The following is a 20,058-nucleotide window of genomic DNA, read 5'->3' as shown; positions in this document are numbered from 1 at the left end:
AAAAGTTATGAAATTCCAAAGTCCCCCGGATTCCGTTGTAATACACTAATAATAATTATTGTTATAAGAGTACGAGAAGATGCTTGCGAAGAACATCGAGAGTGCCAACAGTGACAACAATAGCATCCCCTGTCTGCGCGCGCTGACTTAGGAAGATTTAGGCCCTCTTTTGTATCTAATTGAGCACTGCAATCATGCTTGAATCACATCAAAACTAGTGTCGTTAATTGTTATTAGGTGTAGCAGCATCAGTGCTCTAACAGAAGACTACGCAGCTCAACCATGCAGCTCTTTCTGAAACAAAGCTGGAATAGTCTTCCCAGTTCATTGCGGGCACCGCTTTTACTATATATCAGTAATAATAGAGTAAAATCCATTTGCGATACACAGCAGAAGCATAGACATTTGGTTATATAGCATTCCAATTCTGTAAACGAGCAACCGAGCCTGCAAACTTTCAAGTCTCCACTAACGTCTATGAGGACCCGGTCCATAAGCTTTCCGCTAATCTTCCCCAGTCTTTAGAATCACTCACAGTCAGAGTTCGCTGTAGCAAAAGCTCAATGAAACAAAGTCATCCAACATCTAGCCATTTCCAGAAGCAGCCACTCATGCGGGGTTACATGATTTCCCTTACCTGGATGTGTCACTTGTTACTCGGCAGATTGAGCTTGGATTGGAAAAGGAAGCAGGACAGAGTGCATACAGCGGTTAGATTTCTTTTCAGTCAAAATTCAAAGTTGTCTAACTGACGAGGTTACAGCCGCCATATTAAGTCAGCGAAGATTATTCCGCAGAGGATAGCAAGCGTATTTTGCACGTTTTACGGCAAACAAGAGCGTCCTCTTCAAGAAGACTGTAGTCTCGCCTAGGAATATAGGTGTGGTGATAGTGTGCAATCGATGATCAGGTTTGTACGTACCTACTTTCCGCCAACCATATTTACCACCTAACTTTACAACCCTTAACAACGAATGATGTTGACGTTATAGATGCTTCACGCATTATCCACGCAGAGTATTATATTTAAAATTTCCGTATTCAATTGCTAGATTAGTTCGTAATGAACAAATTAATACCACTTGAAGTATTGAGTTGTTTTGGCGATTGTGCTTCTGCTTCTTCCGACGATCGGGACTTGCGCATGTTTTTTGGAGGTTGTCGTAGTCCACGCAGGTTTCGTCCAAGCTCAGCTTTGGCACGTGCGGCCGAAGTGTCCAAAAATTCAGTAGCTGGCATCATACTGCTCAAAAGTATCATAGCTGCAATATAGCGCATCAGCAATTATGAACGTTTGTGTCAAATGCCCGCTTGTAAAAGCCCCCGAAAACCTAGCGATGTTTGAGAGATAGTTCCAGTTTGCGAATGCAACATCTCGATTGTCTACAACTTATCTATGTAGCAATATTGCTAATAAGCCACTAAGTATACAAAGTCGCTACAAGTACTGGTTTGATGCATGTGCGCATATTAACTTACATTCATCTAGGCTTTGTGCGCGATTCTCGCGGGGTCGTGGGATCGCGACCGGCAGCCCAGCCGAGCGTTGAGTCTCTTCTAGCATTCCTTCCAACTCGATTACGCGATCCTTGAGGCTCTTCACAACCTCGTTATAATGCTGTTCTTTTTCTAACTCTAACTTTAACTTAATCTGGTCATCATCCCGCTCTTGAAGGCCTCTCTTCAGCCGCATACAGATCGATTCACTCTGTTCCAGTTGTTCCTGTGAGCAGAATGCAATTACTCTACCAAATACTTATATAGTAGTCGATTATGAGAGTAACTTCTAGTCGAAGGAATATATTTAGAAGGAATTTCTATGATCAGACAAAGTTAGATCTAAATCTGTCTCCTTAAAGTATTGCGTCTCGTACGTTCTTGAATGCTGAACGACCAGATTCATGTGTTAACCAAAGAGCTGACAGGATCGATCGAGCACTATAACCGAGCCTTAGTCACGCTATCTCCACAATTTAACAATTCGAGTGATCACAGAGAACGTAGTTTCATCGGAAGCGTTTCGAAGCCTTGCTGCTAACGTGTACATGATTTTAAGTATTAGTAGAGAAGAATTAAGAATTTTTAAATATTAGTAGAACCACTTGAAAGCCTTGGCTTACCTTGAGTGCTCTGGTCTCCTCTGCATATCGCTGGTTGGCCTCTTGTGCGCTCCTCTGGGCCTCCTCCAAGCGTCGCTGCGTAATGTGCAATTGCTGGCCGAGACGAACTCTCTCCTCCTCTGACGCGTCCAGGCGGTCACGAAGCGCCCGGACCTGATACTACAAATGCAGAAATAAGGCCGATTTGATGTTGCCGTATTTTAGTTAGGAACATGAGTAGGGCACGTCTGCGAACACATCTATATTCTTTTTGAAAAAGCTCATATTTCCTTTTTTTAGCATGGCGTTAGCGTGTGACTTTAGGTCAACGAAAATTCTGTTGTCAGTCGTTGTGCATTAGTACGTCATTTGTAAGTGCGTATAACTAGCCAGAACATTAGTTAACGTTAACAATGAGGGGCATAACTCGCAGACCAACTGGCTTCCAGGCTACTTAACCTGCATAGGCCAACTTACGCCTTAGTTTTTTTTAAAACGAAACTAACCTGAAGATCTCGGTAGCGCGCTACAAGCGTCCCATGGTTACCAGCCGCGTCGTCCGCTCCTCCACCGTCCTCAGACAAAGGATCGTGGGTAGCGTCTGCAATTACGTGTATAGAAGTTATGCGATTACGGTTAGAAGTCAAAACTTTCCACTGCCACAACGGCAAGGTCAATTTGGCTTACTCGTAGACTTTTTTTTTTATTAACTAATTATATCGGTAAACGTTTCAGTAGCTACGACGATAGTCAAACGTCATTCTAAAGCGTCCTAAGTGTTTACTCCTATTGAAAGAACATTTCCTAATGTAAAATTAAAAAGAGTTAAAAAGAACCGAACACTGCAACAGTAAACATTACCGTTGCGATGATCGTCAGCTCAACGTTTAGAAAAGGATATAGGATATTGACATTGCTGGTCTTTTACTTTGTTCGCTCTGCTGCCTTATATTACCGTTTGCCGGGTCCGCAGATCGGCTTCTGCTAGAGCTCTCGTTGTATTCAAAATCTTAGATATACATCGAGCATCCAACCTTCGCACTTACGTGAACATTTCTTTATTTTTCCTGACCATTTACTCTGCTGTTGAAAAAAAAGGCTCCTAAGAAATGAGTGTCCGCAATTCGTATCGAAAAATGGAGACTGACTAACTAAAAATGCTGCATAATTATTGAGCCACCAAATTAGAAAACGTTTCAATCAGACAGTACACCTCGTACGTCTAGTACAACGAAACCGTTCCGAGCTCAACTAACCTGATTAGGACATTTACTACTATACTTATCATTAGTATTAATATTTCTTTCTTTTAACCAAAACAAACAGTGATGACGACAGCGTACAAGATGGCTTGAGACAACAGCTGAATACATATACAGAAATAATAAACTGAAAGGTAACGCTGAACAAAACTGACCAATGATGGGCAGGTCCTCACCCTCCTCGGGAGTGGAAGGGCCGCTCGTGGAGTGAGGCTCGGGGGAGCCCCTTCGGTGTAATCCGCCAAGGCCAGTAGTGCCACTGCTATGGTCTCCGGGCACCCCTCCAACCATAACATCTCCGTGATGGTGATGTTGTGCTCCTTGCTGTATGCGCTGCAGATGCTGTTCTCGATCCCGATCAGCCTGAATAGACTGAGCGATTAGTGCCGCAATCTCGCTATTGCTTTGGTCCCTCTCGCGGCCGATAACGAAGCGTACGAGTCCGGACGTATTCTTGAGAACTGAAGCGGCATACGCTTGCGTTACGCCTACGAGTGATTTTCCGTCAACCTCGATGATCTGGTCGTTTACTTCAATATGCCCGTCTCGAGACGCGGCCCCATGAGGTGTAATTGTTTTCACAAAAATGCCGAGCTTTTCAAGTCCCGCATCCGCGCCGACACCCATGCCGATTATCGATAAACCGAGACCCTCCGGACCTTTCATTAGTTGCACCTGAATGAACCATTATAACGTATGATAAAGATAGTCGGTAGAGCGATATGGCAGGTAGAACTGAGTTCTAGTCATAGTTACAATGCATATTAAATTGTACAGCGTCATAATAACATATACGTCATGCAGTATCAAAAAGGCAACTTTCGTCGTGTTAATCTAAAAATTTACCCCAAATACATCCATCTTTTCGATACGTTTCTCGAGTTCGTACTCGGCTGAGGCAGAGACTGGGTCAATTTCGTCGTTGCGCCGATCGTACTCGTCAACTGAGTACGTCAAATAGACGCGTATAGGCGCATGGGAAAACCGAATCTTGATGAAAGCTTTCCTTTTCTCCGTATCATAGGACATCGGCTGCGTTGCCGTTTTATTATGTGCTGTAAAATCGTCGCTAGTATTATACTCATGCTGCCGCTGCTGCTCATGGTCAAACTCGTTTTCATCGCATTCAAATGGGTCGTTCTCATCGTCCTCGGTTAATCCGGGTCGCTCTACATAATAATGCCCGTCTTCATCAACGTGCAATGAACCCAATGAGTCGGGCTCTGGCGAGGCAGGCAAAGTTCGATCGAGAACGTCGCCATCTAGATCGGCATCTTCTTCCATCGAATCTTCATAATTGTACGTGTTTCCTGCGCCTGGACTGGCAGCGCCTACCGAGTACGTGTTATTATTCGCGCCAGCCGGGCCGGCGGGCGCAGATTCGGTCACCTGTCAGATACAGACAAACTTCGTCTCAGTGGCCCTTGACGTGTATCGCTATTGATGTTGACTACTAACTTAGATTACAAATATTCGATTGTAATGTAAGTTCTCCTAATTATAACGATTACGTAATAATAATTAACGAGTAGATAAACTCTAGCACACAATACACCGAAACAGGCATTCTATGCTGGTATATGCCTCACACAGGTTAAAAATATTCTCCACACGCCTATAGTGATGTCGGTGATCGCTGAACAGTCGGCCTGCTGGCTAGGCATACTAAATAAAGGCACTTACTATAAAGCGTTGTCGTTGCTTTTTTTAACGAAGCTTAGTCAGTTTCTAAAGGGAACAACATGGCTTTAGATGACACTGTTCTACCATGGCAAAGCGCTTGGCTCTACTAGATGACATCAAACAGAATCTGGAAAATTCTCAATAAAGTGTTGTTGTATTTCAAAGCGGCCTTGAATTCAGTGCCCCAGGATACTCTTCTTTCTACACATTGTTTCGAAAGACTGTTTCAGATATGAGACCCCCCTACTCACCTATGTGAACAAAATTTCATATTTCATCCTGTTGTTACCGTGCAAAAACAATAGCTTCATGGTCGGTGTCAGCCCTAGAAGCTGCCGAGTCTACGCGGGTTCTTGTGAGAAACACGATAGTCTCGTATGTATGTCTGTAACCTTGTGACCAGCCAGACTAGCCTGGGCACAGGTTGACCTAATATGCGATCAAACTCGCTCGTTGCCTTAAGTTGTTTCTCCCCTATATTATCTCGGGAACTGTTTATGATTGTATATATCCATACATATAGTCCACGGCAATACTAATACGGTATCCCATATTCATTAATATTGCAAATTATTGATACGAAATAGCAAAGTCCTTACCGGGCTAGCTAAGTCATCAGCGTCGGCTGAAGGTGGTAAAACAGGAGCGACCCACTGTTCTTTGGCGGTTTGTCGTTCAGCTACGGCATCTGGACAAGTTACTTGTTGCTGTCGCTTCGTGCGCTCCATCGCCTCCTCGAGCTCCATCTCCTCCTGGATGAGCTGTTCGTTTTTTTCGAATGAGTTGTCCTTGAGTATTTGGCATACCTCATGAGCCTGTTCATCTGTTAGAATCTCCTCACACTCGTCGAACTCCATGTCGCCTCCGACGGCAGATGGACTTCGTTGATCCCCGGCCGCTGACGGACTAAATAAATAGGCAGCAGTTCATATGTACTTTGTGAGGCTGTCAGTGTACTTCGAAATGAAGCCCAGTTAGATACCAGATCATTTGTCAGAAGCGGCTTGTATTTACCTGTGCGTGCAGCTACTGGTTCGGCCTTGTCTGTAGCTGAGCAACGTAACGTGTTCATCTTTGGTCATCAACTGATCGCCTATTGCGGCGTCGTGTTCTGGCTGGCCTACCTCGTTAAGCTTCTCATCGAGTTGCTCCTCTTTAAGAGTCGAATCTCCGCTTGAAGAACCGCCTTTGCCTGCAGATATAGAGAAGACCAAAGAACGATCCTCTAGTAAACAGTTCCGAGTTTTAGATGAAGCTGGACAATTATCTATACGAGGACGGTGTTACTGTTCGTGACAGATATCGATTTCTAAATTAACCAATCGTCCTATCATAGAAAAACGAAGATCGCTGCTGCTCTAAACAGAACTTGCATAGGATCTAGAACAGTTCTTTAGAAATGCGGGAAATATACATTTTCGTAATTGATCTTTTGTGTTCATCATACGCGCGCGTCACGAGGTTAACGAATTACTACAACAATTTCATCATACTATCGCCGATGGCGCAAACAGTGAGATGGCTTTCAAGATTGTAATAAATTTATTTCCTTATTGAAGAGGGTCCACTCCTTTCGCTTTATTTCTAAATTTCAAGTAATGAAATACTACTACAATTGTTTATCCCAGGTCTACACTTTTGATTTCTTCCTTTTTTTTAACTATATTTTAATATATTTTAACTATAGCCGCACTCTATAGACTGCTCTTCTTTTGCGTAGTCGAGGGTATAGCAACGCCTTTTCGTAGACTATCTGGCACTTGAATAAGAGTAAAACGTTTATATTTTAACAACACTGTGAGCAAATGATCATACTTCGTTCAGTTGATCGCGCCGTTCGTGTGTGAAGACTCAAACGAGTAGGCGTAGGGTAAAATAGGAAGAGAAAACGTATATAAACATCTCATAGATGGCCAGCATAATAAAGCTGGCATTGAAAAGCGTGCACGGATAAGCATGAACATAAACAGACACACCCACACATACACAGTGACGTACATCAATTTCACGTGCGCTGGCGTCATCTGGATGACTAGTAGGCATTTTTCGGCGTGCAGTGCTCTAGCGCTGCGGTGAAGAAGCCGCAGCAGTATTCCGGCCGTCGAAAGTCCAAATCCCAGCGTTGGGACATGACAAAAAAATGAATGAAACAACGATATGGTTGTTTCGTAGCCTTATCGGTCTATTGAAAAAGCCAGCAAGATTACTTTTGGCGGTGCCAAAAGTGACTTTGACGACCTATCCACATAGAGGGATAGATGTGGGTCAGCTCGAAAAGCAGCAACGTTTAAGCACTCGTACACAGTCGGCCCCATATAGTACCATGAAGTTTACTCTAGCCATTGGTGACCCGATCCAATGCGCGGGAACTGAATCGCATTACGTTATAACGGTTTCATTTCTATTAGCTGTTGATTTACGTTATCGGACGCACCTTCCAGGGTCTTCTCTTCCGGCAATCCCGCGTGGCTCGATCTGGGGTCGCTGTTAGATGTCGAAGAAGTAGAAGTAACGTGAATCTCTTCTGCATGCTGCACGCATTCTCGTTTCGACTCTCGAACGCTGACAGAACTTTCCGACGACACCTAGTGATCAAACGTGTACGGAGTGCCGCGTTGTTAGTGTGTAAAAGGTGACCGAAGAAAATTGTGGGCTATAGCTGAGGAAAATTCGACATTATTGAATGGAACATCACGCGCTCAGTGGGTCTCTGGGCTAACGTAGCTCTTCCGTACACCCATATATGTGAGATTGTTGTAAACAATAGCGAAATCAGGCATGCATTTTTTTTTTGAGTGGTTAGAGAACGTCCACATCAAGCTTCTTCAACTTAGCAGTACGACTACAAACATAATTTCTAAGCGCAAAAGCTTATCTACGATGTATTCGAATTTATAAGTGGTGTATTAGTGCTGTCAAACCATTTAATATTCTGCTTGAAAATGTAAGGGCAACCAGCATGACTTTTGAGATGGACACTAACAGCTCACTAAAAGTTAAGTTTTTCGTGTAAACAGGAATTTCGATAGCCTCGATCTGTCGAAATTATCTTGACATGAGGTAACTTTACAAAGTGGGCTATATCTTAACAAAGCAGGGGTTAGAACGCATTACATCAGTACTGGACATAGGTATATTGTTTTCAATTAGGTATTAAAATGCTATTTTATATAATATATATATATTTTTATATATAAGCTTTTTCGGAGCTATTTAGCGAGTCGAAAAATATGCCCCATTAGCAAACAGAACTGGGTAAATATTTGCCTGAAGTATTACTCAAAGCTTGTTAAGTGAAATCAGAAAATAATGAAGGTCTCGTTCCGTGCTAAGGGGAAAGCCAAACATCAAACAACAGGTTTTTGTTTCTTGAGAATAAAAGCTTTGCTAGAGTCTATTGAAAAATGATTAAGCGGATTAGGCGAAGATATTCTTCAGTGAACGAACAATTCGTTACTGGTCTATTTATTTCAAGAATAAAAATTGGGAGGTTGAGGAAAGTGACCATATCTTACGACTCCAATGGGAAAGACGCGTTGTTGTGGCCGCGCAAACATCTAAGCAATACAGAGTACGGTCAGTGTTTTCCTAGCGTATCCAACTCCCTGTCCACTCAATAGGAACTTTTTTGAAGCACCTGTTATCGAGTTATAACGACAATATAACAGATGGTAAATAAAGCAAAGCGAAAAATTTGTGCTTCATAAATTAGGTACAAAAGATATGGAAACGCGTGCATACTCTGATAACGATTCACGCTACTACTGCTAGCAGAAAACATGCTCAAGGGCGCATCATCGTCTTAGACGAGAGCTCCGCGGTGCCCACTACGGAAAAACGAAAAATCAAATCATTTCGTTGAGGACGCCGCACGAGTTCGGCCATAGGTTAATGAAAGTTAAGAAGCCCAGATGATCTATGGGGTGAAGACTAACAACACAATGGTGTTCGGCAATAATGTTAGACTTCATTGCTTCGTTCCAGTCGCGGCCAATAAAGATACGATCGAACAACAGATTTGGTCCCATGCCCTCCAGAATTAAATCCGTGCCTTTATGCTATAAGGGGTATGCTAACAAGATTCGATATGCTTACATATCGTTCCAAAAGTCTCGAGTAGTGCCTTCGACCTGTGTACAACGAACAGGAGTACATACCACATATATATATATATAATATATATATATATATATATATATATATATATCGTTCTAGCGTATACGATCTATGAATTATGCAGCTCTTTCGACTCGCCAAATGATGATAATGGTAGTAATTATAGAACAGTAGTTATACGACGTTTATAGGAAGCAATTAGTAAGGTTTCGAGGAATACGCGAGGAGTTAGGGGTGCATGCATTGTGATAAGTGAAACGCATTCGCCGCGGCAGTTTTTGGCCTCCTTCAGCCATTGATGATACCTGTTCTGATTGCTCTGTAAGTGGACTTAAATCGGACGGGGCCATTATTGCCCCTATAATTATAGCTGTTTCATTAACACCGCAGTTTTCATCTTCAAATTGACACGTACGCCCACTTGCGTTAACTGCACTTAACTGTAACCAATTACATAGCAAACATAAATTTCTATAGTTCCCTGTTTTTGCTTTTTTTTCCCGCTGGGCATTGATTTATCGACCTGATATCTACATGCTGCTGTCGTACCTTTCCGACAGGGAAAAAAATTCACATCAGCAATCATTCCAGCTGATAGTGACGAAAGGCTCACTTGACTGCCTACAGTGACAAAAGCAATTGTGTGGATTTTTACAACAAGAGAATAACGTCGCCAATACAAAAAGGTAGCTGGCAAGCTTACTTACCCCCTCAGAGGCTCCTATCGTCCCTGTCCTGAGCATATCATCTGGAGGCGGTGGGCGTCGCGTTTGCTCGGAGTCCGCTTTTTTCCGTATCGTTGACGACCCCAGTCCTTCAAGACGCTGCGATAATGTGTCCCTGCCAGAACAGACATCATCGAGCTCATCTTCAATTGAGGTAAAGCCCGAATCTAGCCTTTGAGGATTGAGCAGTTCTCCCGTAGATGTCAACGAGTCTGGTTGATCGATTAAATCTCGCCCTTGGCATCTATAAGCGCAAAGGCCCAATTAATATGTTCATTTGGACAAAAAAACGATTCATGCGAACTATGTCGTTAGTTGAAGTTGAAGTAACAGATGCTATCTGCGACCTCGGCTATTCTGTAGAACACACGCGGCGTTGAAACTCTGATAAACAAACGTTGCGGAAATGTATTCATTCTATATTTTTAATTACCACCAGAGAACCGGTTTGTTGAACGATGAATTCTTAAATTTTTTTATTTAAAAAAGACAGTGCGTCGTTTCACAGTCTGTGTGATGACCAGCTATTATACAGCCTTTTTAGGCTAAACGAGTACCTACGCAGGTTCACATGAACTCGATGCTCTACGTTATTGCCAATTTGCACATGGCTACTGAAAAATCCGAGGAAAACGTGTGATAATTTAGAAAGGTCGAAAAGTGACCAAAAGGTCATCGTTGATACGCCTGGATTTATCATATCGAAATTAACGACCGTCTCAGAGACCAGAATATTAATAGCCAATTTGGTTCTAGGTTTTAATGGTTAGACTTTTTCAAGCCTGTCACACATTTCAAGCTTCTTGGCCATTTTGAATCGTTGCATCCTTGAGTCGTTGGTATTAGAATTAACACCTGAACAAGCTTACAGTTATCAACATCGCTTGACGCATGCTTTACTAATAAAAGGTTATTTTCGGATCAAATGAGGCATATTCTGAGACAGACTGTTACATGAAAAATACGTGGCTTAAGTCTCAAATTGAAGGTGAAATCGTGGTGAATAGTGGTTGTGTTAGATGATATGACCACCAAGAAGGAAGAACATTTTTACAGCATATAACAGATGTCTGTTTTTCTTTAGATATAGTCTTAAAAACAATTCAAAGTAAAAAGTCCAGATTCAGATGCCTGTTTGAAAACACATACGGGAGATTGGGATAATATGAGCCAAAATTTACCGTTGGAAACTTTAGAGTGAGAGAGAGAAAAATTATACCAGGGTATTTGTAAATTTTCCTATCATGTGGCCGAGGTGGACTTTGTACAACCTATTTATATATGGATATATATATATAGATATATATATATATATATATATAGATATAAATAATACAATTATTTAATGAATATACATCGCCCTGGGAAACGGCTACGTAAACTGCTGATGATTTACTACGGAAAAGTCTGATATCTAACACACCTAGTGCAAAAATATTTTGTCTTTTTAGTCTTTCACTGCCAAGTCAGGTAGGTCAAAGGTAATAATAATCTGTCTACTGTGGGTCGATATGACATTTTGCTTTGCGGTGTAGAGTCGGCTTTTGAATAACCCAGGTATTGGCACATTCGCTGTTTGAGAGCCTTTGTTTGAAGCCAACTTGAAAATAAGGAACCCCGTCTACCTATCGTAGTTACGCACGACTCCGGTATAGCGAAATACCTACGGTGAATTCTGATCTATGACCATGATCCTTTTGTAGCATGGTGCAATATCAATAGTCCTGTTCAAACGATGCCATCGTATTAACAGCCTTAACAATTGTTTTAAAAGCAACTACATCTAAAACATTGTTGTTGACAACAATTACTGCATGGCCTTAATTATGATGTACATCCGCATTTGTGCTAGCCAAGTTATGCTCCGAATCAACTTAATTTCTTCGTAAAATTAGCAACGATACAATTCGGTTGTGGGTCTGTTCGTGGCCCGCATAACGTTATTTGCCCTGGTCCATATAACCACCCTCAAACTTCTCCTGTAATAATGATTTCTAAGAAAAGCGTGCTTTCATTTTGCCTTTGAAAATTTTGCTTTGGCCTCTTTGTCGTTCAACAGAAGTTCGGTGCAAAACGGAAGATATACTTAGCTGTATAATATATATATATATTTTTGCAAATAGAAAAAAAGAATTTATATATATTTGTATGTCACCGAACTCTTATTGGACAATAAAGAAACAGCAAATAAGCATTCCATTTTTCTTCGATCCCAAGACTGAAAGCCAGCGAAGTTTTTTATACTTATTACGTTAAGTTATAGTACATGGTTGTCTTAAGGGTTATAGCTAGCGGCACTAGCGGTTATTAGACATAGAGTTTAGAGAATATATGGACAATCGGAGGCCATCGATGTGAACTTTACAATCGAACTTAGGTCGACAACTAGGTAGTCTGAAAGTCTAACTTACGAAATTAACTGGATGAAACTGACATATTGTACTTTTGAATGCACTCATTGTACCACATGTCATTATTGTTATTACAAAATAATTGATGATTCTGTTGACGTAACGTATCATTCTTTGAACTATATGAGCCGACGCCGTAGATGTGCTCAATTTGCATTATCCAAAAGCAGAATTCATTGTGGTAAGCCTATTTGGCTCAAATAATAGAAAAGTATTTTATGAACATATTGATATATTTTTCCGTTTCTGTTCGCAGCGAGATTCATTTGATGATTTATTCTTAAAAAAGTTATTGTTAAAAGCTTTGATTAATTTTACATAGAGTTTTGTCACGATCCTGACACTTGCCAACCCCACTTACCTATCGTCCAGCTGATGCACATTGTTTCGGCGATTTGCTATATCTGTAGCTGTCCTGCTGTCCTGGGCATTAAACGATGTCCTGCCCAGTTCTGAGTGACTCACACCCTCCTGGTAATGACAAGATTCTTGTGGCCTCCGATTGCCATCGGCGTGTAAAGCTCCATTCTGCTGAGCAACGCTCTGCATCTGTTGTAAGCGCGAGTATAACTGCGGGGCTGAAATAATAAAATGTCAAAAGTGTCAGTAAATAAATGGTCGGTAACCAAAACGGTAGGAAAATAAAATACATTTTATTTATTATGAATGTCAGAGAAACCTGTGATTGTGCAACAATATGCAAGGCTAAACCGAGCAGAGGAACGAATAGCTCTCACGTCAAATTGCCTTCGGGCATTTTGGGGCTATACAGGATTCAGGGCTCCAAAATAAAGATCAAAGGGCGGTGCTCAATGAAATTCTTAGATATTTACGAGACTAAATTAATTTTGCTCTTGCCTTACTCAGCGAAACGGTACGTTCGTAGTTGCACCGAAGATGCTACGGGCTGGTGCAATCGATATACTGGCGTATTTCAATTTTTATAACCTGAATGATCTTTTCAAACTTGTAGCCAGATCGAGATCTATCACCAATAACGCTTTTGTTAGATGAAAGTAAAGTACATTTGCTCGGGTCATTTAATATAAGTAAGTGGCCATTTTAAGGATAACGTACATTGATTCGTGAGGTCAGCAGGAGGTCTTTAAATGAGAGCGACCACAACGTCAAATTTGATCTATCAGTTTGCTAAGGTGAGGGACGCCTCCATAAATGTCCTTTTTATTATAATTATTATTATTTACTATTATTTTATTACTAGTCATTTATTATAACATGGTCTTCCAAATAGCTCTTCGTAAGGCTAATATTACAGTGTGTTGACTTTTAAAGTCGATTACGGCTTACTATTTTATCTGATTTAGGTCTATTTTTTACGCTTTGTTTCTAAGGCTGTAATGAAAATATGTCCCGCTGGAAGGGTTGTTTCTAACGGTTATGTTTAATCGATATAACCGTTATTCATGCCAATTACAGCCGTAATTCAGGACCCAGGCCATTGACTAGTCGTTTTAAAAATGTTCCTTAATTCACCTGCATATAAATTTTCAATAGTGTTCATACGTCAAGCCATATTAGGAAGCGTTCAATCGGTGACGTGCCGCTTAAATACACTACGTAGAAATTGTAACGAAATTATAGTTTACCTGATAGCAGGCCAGACGTCCACAAATGGGCAAAAAAAATGGTCAAGGGGTTAAGAAAGTGAAAAAAGTCATTAAAAGTCTAATTGTTGAAGTTTACGTAGACGACCTAATTGACAACTGATATTCTTTTTGACAAAAACTGTTTGTGAAACATGGCTTTTTAAGCAATTTCGATTATTCTTTAGGCTCGTTAAATTTAAATCAGTTGATATGATTTTTTATTTGGGTCATAGTGTTTTTTTTTTTTAATATTTTTCAAAAGTTGCCTGAACACCGACAATAAGGTAGATCATCGACTTGGGAATAAAATTTTAGTCCTGGTCCAATAAGATCTTCGCTTATACTCTAGAAACGGCTCTCTGTTGTCTCCCATAACAGATTTCCTGTTTACTTGTGGGAACAAATGACTTTTGTCTACAGCTAGCTGGAGCGCATACCCGTTACGATAAACGGCTAACGGTGGTCATCATTTAAGTGTTGTTCCCTGTATATATGAGTATACGTAGCGCAAAATGAAGAATATTCGCATACTGATATAAAATTATATATACATTACTTACTGTTGCAACTACTGTCTGAGGCTACATGTTGTAGCTGTTGTTGAAGGCTTTTGGGCTTTGTTGGGAGAGGAGGTTTACCGCCCCTCCCTCCCGAGCTTGCTGAGCAGGGGCCGGATCGCGTCCCGCCTGTGTTTTTATCCTCCGACTGTGACTTCTGGAGCACTAGAGAATCCCGCAGGGTCTGGCGTTCCAGAAAATCTTCGGGAGTTGTCCTGCCGGACGTCGGCCTTGAGCTGGAGGCCGAAAATGAACGATCGAGGGACAGTGGCGACGATCGCTTCTGTTCGCTTTCTAATTTAGCAAACATTGCTCGAGCATCCTGTGCATCCAGCAGAAACAAATGATAAAATAGTCATGTGTTTTGCACAATGAAAACAACAACGTCTAGTAGTATATAGATGTTCTTTGGTCCTCTTGCAGCAGAGAGCTTTTCAAAGCTAGACTGTACGTATTGTTCGCCTTCAAAGTTGTGGATAGATAGTTACGGATGCTAATTATTCCTCGTGATAAAAATCGCGAACCAGTCCGCTCTCGTTAATTAATGTTTTACCAATAAAAAGTGGTGGACATTTACAATTAATTGGCACTTTGTGATGGTACCATCATTGGACGGTTCTAAAATTCTTTATACGTAAGTACAGGGCTTATGATATTAGTGTTACATATTATAGCTAGTCAATGAGTGGTTGATGAACATCTAGGTACCTGGAACCTCGAGACGTGGCTGTCGCTCCTATGGAGAGGACTGCCGCCTCCATTGGCCTGAGCGCTAATCCCTCCTCCCCCACTCCCGCTGGTAGATAGCGCATAGCCGTTGAGGGACGTCATGGAAAGTTTGCCAGGCAGTGCTGCAGGAGTACCGCCAGCCTGATGCGAACCACGGCCATAACTCCTTGGGGGCGTCACCTCATCTGAGGCCCCAGAACCTTTGGGGCTTGGAATTATACGATTTTGTAGATTTAGGGGACTGCCACAGGCTGCTAGCGAGTGCTCCAGGACCTTCTCGCTGCTACTACTGCTACGGACCGAAGGTCGGGACTTCTCCGGCGACAACGATTGGCTAGCTTGGCCCTGCAAAGACAGAAGAAATGAGAATGTCAAACGCGCTACCCAATTCAGATTTAACATTTTAAAATTCGAAACAGAAAACTATCGAATTACCATCTAATACAGCAAAAGCTGTGTCATATGTGGATAATTTTTTTCGAAATAGTGTACCTTGGAAACTTATAACAGTAACCGAGTATCGGCGCATTGGTAAAGCCATCCAACTTAAAAATCATATTTAGTTTCTTCTTTCTATATCTAGTAAGCAGTAAAACCATTATGCAGCGAGACCGCTATATTATACTTTGGTTGCCACCCCTTGGAGTTCTTATCGATAGATAGAAATAGATTTACACCAAGATAAGCGTAGATAGTAAAAAAAAAAAAAAAAAACTGCATTTTTATGAAACATAACTTGGCATTATTTACTTCGACGAGACAAAACATCTTTTATTGCTCGGATTTATCATTCGCTCACTCACTAAAAGGCAAATACGTCGCTATTCCATCACAGCTTTCAGGAGACTGTGGTCGCTGATCGCCCAGTTGGTCTGACACAAGCTACAACTTCTACGGTCCGTCTATTGAAAATGGGCATAGCTGCCTAATGACTCTTCTGTGCAGGCGCCATTAATCACAGTTCACTAATAACAACTGATTAACACAACGCCATTACGTACAATAGTTGTGCTCTAGCGTCCAGTATTTATATGGAGCAAAGGTTCAGATTACAGGGTACAGGCTACTGAATGCTGTACACTGTGGGGTGACCCGAACGAACATCCATTTCTAATTGCTTAAGTACTTCGTACTCATCAAGTACCCTCCCCTCTCCCCGCCTCCTCCTCCTCCTCCTCCTCCTCCTCCGATTAGAACCAAATTTCAGCAGTAGACGCGATATCCGATACGATAGGGGCTGAGAGGCATTAAGGGAGCCTCAGTGGTCCACTTTAGCACTTATCGGTTGGAAAGCATCCTCTCTGATTCAGCCTCGGACCAGCACTTGACATAACCATAAGAAAAAGTGGTGTAAAACGTCAATTCCCTCAACATGCATATCTTCCTCCCCGTAAGTCAAAAAAAACGTGGTATCGTACTTATATGTATGAGTTGAACGATTGTTCTTCTATTAAATGAAATTCACTGCTACCATCTGAGCTACTGGCAAAAAGTGGTTTGATTTTTCGTTCTAGAGCAGCTGGCTAGTAATTACGCTCCTTTCCTACCCCAGTTTAGGTTTACTCCACATAGAATCAATATAAATATCCATGCTAAGAGGTGTCACGAACAAACAAATTCATACGATTCGAGTTAAATCGAAATGTTTTAAAGACCAGAGAAAATACAGAATGATGAATAAAACGTTTAGTACTTCCCATAAATTAAAATGTGACCAACAAAGCATAGGCAAGTTGCTGATATCGGCTCTGTTTCTATGTAGACTCTTCATGAAAATCCATTTTATCGTCCAGCTAATACCGATAGCTTAAAGACGTCGGCTCCATCTTTTTGCATAAGTGGAAAGCCCCATTTACTTAGGTATAACAGATAGCAGGTTAGCTTAACGATATACACATATACTCATTTATATAAGCAATTAAGGTACGTGGGCGGCACGGCAGGAAGCCGGCCAGAAAGTACGGTATCTGTACCCTCGAGCAACTTCAACTAAAGCCCAGACTTCGAAAGTAACTTGAACCAATCGCCTTGACCTTCCCCTACCGCTAATATTGTGTTGCAGACGCAGTAGTTTTTTAATATTGCCTGTCGAAGAAGTAATAAAAGTTCACCGAATTCGATTACCAAAGTTTTATGGTATATGGTGACTATCACCATCTTACAGAAAAATATATTTAAATATCTAGCAAATCTATGCTGTGTTCTATGTTTTCACCTATCATAAAAATATATATAGAACGTTAAAATAAATATTTTGCAATACGTTTTCACATCAAGCGCATTCAACCTGATAAACACAGATGATCATGCATTCCGGTAACAACAGTTTTACATGAAAACCATAAATCAATTGTGTCTGACTAACTGTAACATTCAATGAAACATCTTTATAATGTGTTACTATATCTATTTGCTTTCAAAAGTCATTTCGAACGTTAATAAAATATACTAGAAGCTCGAATGTAGCCTCCTAGAACCAGCCAATTGTATAATCAGGTCACTCCGAAAATCAATGTTTGCTGCATAGCTCCTTTACAAAACATCCCACTTATATTCCACTGTCTCATTACTGATGTGGCCTATCATAGAGTTTACTGGGGCTAGACAATTGATGGTGCATCTGAGATTGATTTCCAAAGGTCAGCCAAAATAGACGCCTCCGTCTCTGAGGCAGTAAGTAAATCCACAGTTACCCATAAGCGTCCCATCTATCCGATAGAAATAGTTTCAATAGCACAACGGCAGCTATAAAAAATGGTTTTGTCATTAAAAACGCTATGGTCTACAATCTAACTCCATTACTCATGTAGTTATTAGGCTCGGAGATAAGTATTCGTATAATCGTCATTGTCCCATTTCGATTCCAGCGGTATTCTTTGCCTAAATAAAACCGACGAAGCTGCAGCGTACTTCCTTCGATTTTTTCCCTATGAGATCTTTCATGACTTTTAGAATGACCAAGCCTCAAAAGACGATTTCAAGTATGTAGATACGAAAAACTGACCGTGCATCATATCCCCATACATTCCCCATTTGTGCATTTTTCGTTGGTGTGTAACGTTCCGACGCTTTTCTAGTTAGTGGTACTGATAACCATAGCGAGCTTTGTCTTCAAATGTGCAAATACAAGATGCATCAATTCAAGATGTTCTGTGTTCCGGATTTTAAGATTCCGAATCCGCACCATTGGCCTTTAGCAACTCGATGGATAATGGTAATGAACAATGACCAGTAAGGAAGAGCAGTTATGAGAAAAAAATAAAAAAAACGAAAATAAACATTATAGAATAATTGGAATGTGGCAGATATATCTTGAATATACCGTGGTCACTACTGTTTTTTTATGAAAATTATTAGTGTTTTTCACGTGCCGAACATATTGGGAGTTTGATTCTTGTTGTCACTATAAATACTTGGTGTTACCCCCATAGAATATCGGTCTGTCGCTGACTATTTAATGTTTAATAAACATTCATTCTTTTATCGTAGATATAAACACGCACACACACACACATACGTGCGTACATACGCGCAGACACACATTTCTTAATTAAGGTGACCACTCGATATAAGAAAGACAGCATGCTAGAAGCGATCAAAGGCAAAACGCCATAGATGGTCATAAAACTAGCGGATGATATTTAAAAAGACAAACAATGATGATGTCAACAGGAGCGAATATCAAGTTGTCATACAGTCATGCGCAGGTAATTTTTCTCGTTTTCTTGCTGAAAACGCGCTAATATCTCTATGCAGGACGCGTTACTGTGAAGCAGTGCTGATACGGTCCGACTGTTGCGACGGGGCTCAAAAGACACGAAGCAACCACTTAATAATAATATTAATAACAATAATTATATAATTATGTCGCAATGTACGCGCCAGATGTACTGAATAGACTTAGGTTTTTGCCGAGTTACAAACACTAACATCCACAAACCATGCTCGCTTTACTCGGAATGTAACGCTCCGCAAGAGAAACAAACCATCGCAGCACTCGATTGACGTTAAGCGACAATGAATTGGCAGGAAATAAAGAAACACACCCGTTGCAATACCGTGAAAATCTATATTCAGTCAATTGGTAAAATATTACCCAGTATACCTCCGAGCGAAACTTTAGCAGCCCACAAAAATTTGGGCCAAAGCCACCGTTATGTGCAAAATTTCTATGGGGGACAAATCAATAGAAAGATCCCGATTTTCAATAGTGATGGTAATATCATATAATGTGTAATGTGGCAAAAGACGCATATGTATATAATATTGATATATAGGCACTGACAGAACGTGTTCACTAACGTACATTCACTACCGGAATGTCCATGGTTTTTCTTTCTGTCAAAGCGATGCCTATGAGAAGCCTTGGTAAACGTCGTTGATCCTCGTTGAAATTTTGGTAACAAAATGCAATTAGTCGATAAACGCATTAAAAGTAGCCGTTACGTTTTAGCTCTCTCTTGTCGTCTGTACAAAACAAATCAATTTTGCCGAGATTAGTTGTTTAGCAAAATTGTATGGAGGACTATATGCGTATGTTGACCTAATCGTTCGAATCCGTATTTTTTTGTTACAAACTGATATTCAATCATTGAATACACTTTCGCTCACCCAACAGCTGAATAACTACCGTTGCTGCCGCAATTAGATACAGATGGGCTAAATGAGCCTCGTACGAATGCAGGTGTTTTTGCTTTCCAGACTCCACTTGCACGTCTGGTTTAGACTGGAATTGTCTACCTAAATGAAGCGGCTATGAAGTAGATCTGGATACGAAATGTCGACAATCAACTAAACAGGAACCAGCCAAAATGACTGTTAGTGAATTAATAAAATAGCAACATATTTACGGGTAACTTCACAGCTATT

General features: G+C 41.0%; 1 protein-coding gene across 16 annotated transcripts in view; it reads right to left on the bottom strand.

Annotated features, from left to right (window-relative positions):
- The window catches only part of LOC111246428 (uncharacterized), a 58,649-nt gene that overhangs the window by 6,989 nt on the left and 31,602 nt on the right, over window positions 1-20,058 (bottom strand). For 9 of the 16 annotated variants that reach the window (XR_002671668.2, XR_015324823.1, XM_022795992.2 and 6 more), the window contains 14 exons: window positions 15,169-15,534; window positions 14,464-14,782; window positions 12,658-12,874; window positions 9,868-10,129; window positions 9,466-9,600; window positions 7,479-7,629; window positions 6,059-6,236; window positions 5,644-5,950; window positions 4,208-4,750; window positions 3,517-4,036; window positions 2,606-2,700; window positions 2,121-2,279; window positions 1,480-1,723; window positions 1,080-1,262 (listed from right to left, as the gene is read on the bottom strand). Coding sequence is in view for 14 of the 16 variants with exons in the window: in XM_022795992.2 (XP_022651727.1) it covers window positions 1,080-1,262; window positions 1,480-1,723; window positions 2,121-2,279; window positions 2,606-2,700; window positions 3,517-4,036; window positions 4,208-4,750; window positions 5,644-5,950; window positions 6,059-6,236; window positions 7,479-7,629; window positions 9,466-9,600; window positions 9,868-10,129; window positions 12,658-12,874; window positions 14,464-14,782; window positions 15,169-15,534 (3,679 nt within the window). In the remaining 2 variants the exon portion in view is untranslated. The other 7 variants (XM_086985012.1, XM_022795999.2, XM_022795998.2 and 4 more) reach the window with 5 other exon arrangements.

This window comes from Varroa destructor, unplaced genomic scaffold (assembly GCF_002443255.2).
Source record: "Varroa destructor unplaced genomic scaffold, Vdes_3.0 BEIS01000003.1, whole genome shotgun sequence".
Lineage (NCBI taxonomy): Eukaryota > Metazoa > Arthropoda > Arachnida > Mesostigmata > Varroidae > Varroa > Varroa destructor.
This window is presented reverse-complemented; position numbering and strand designations above follow the sequence as displayed.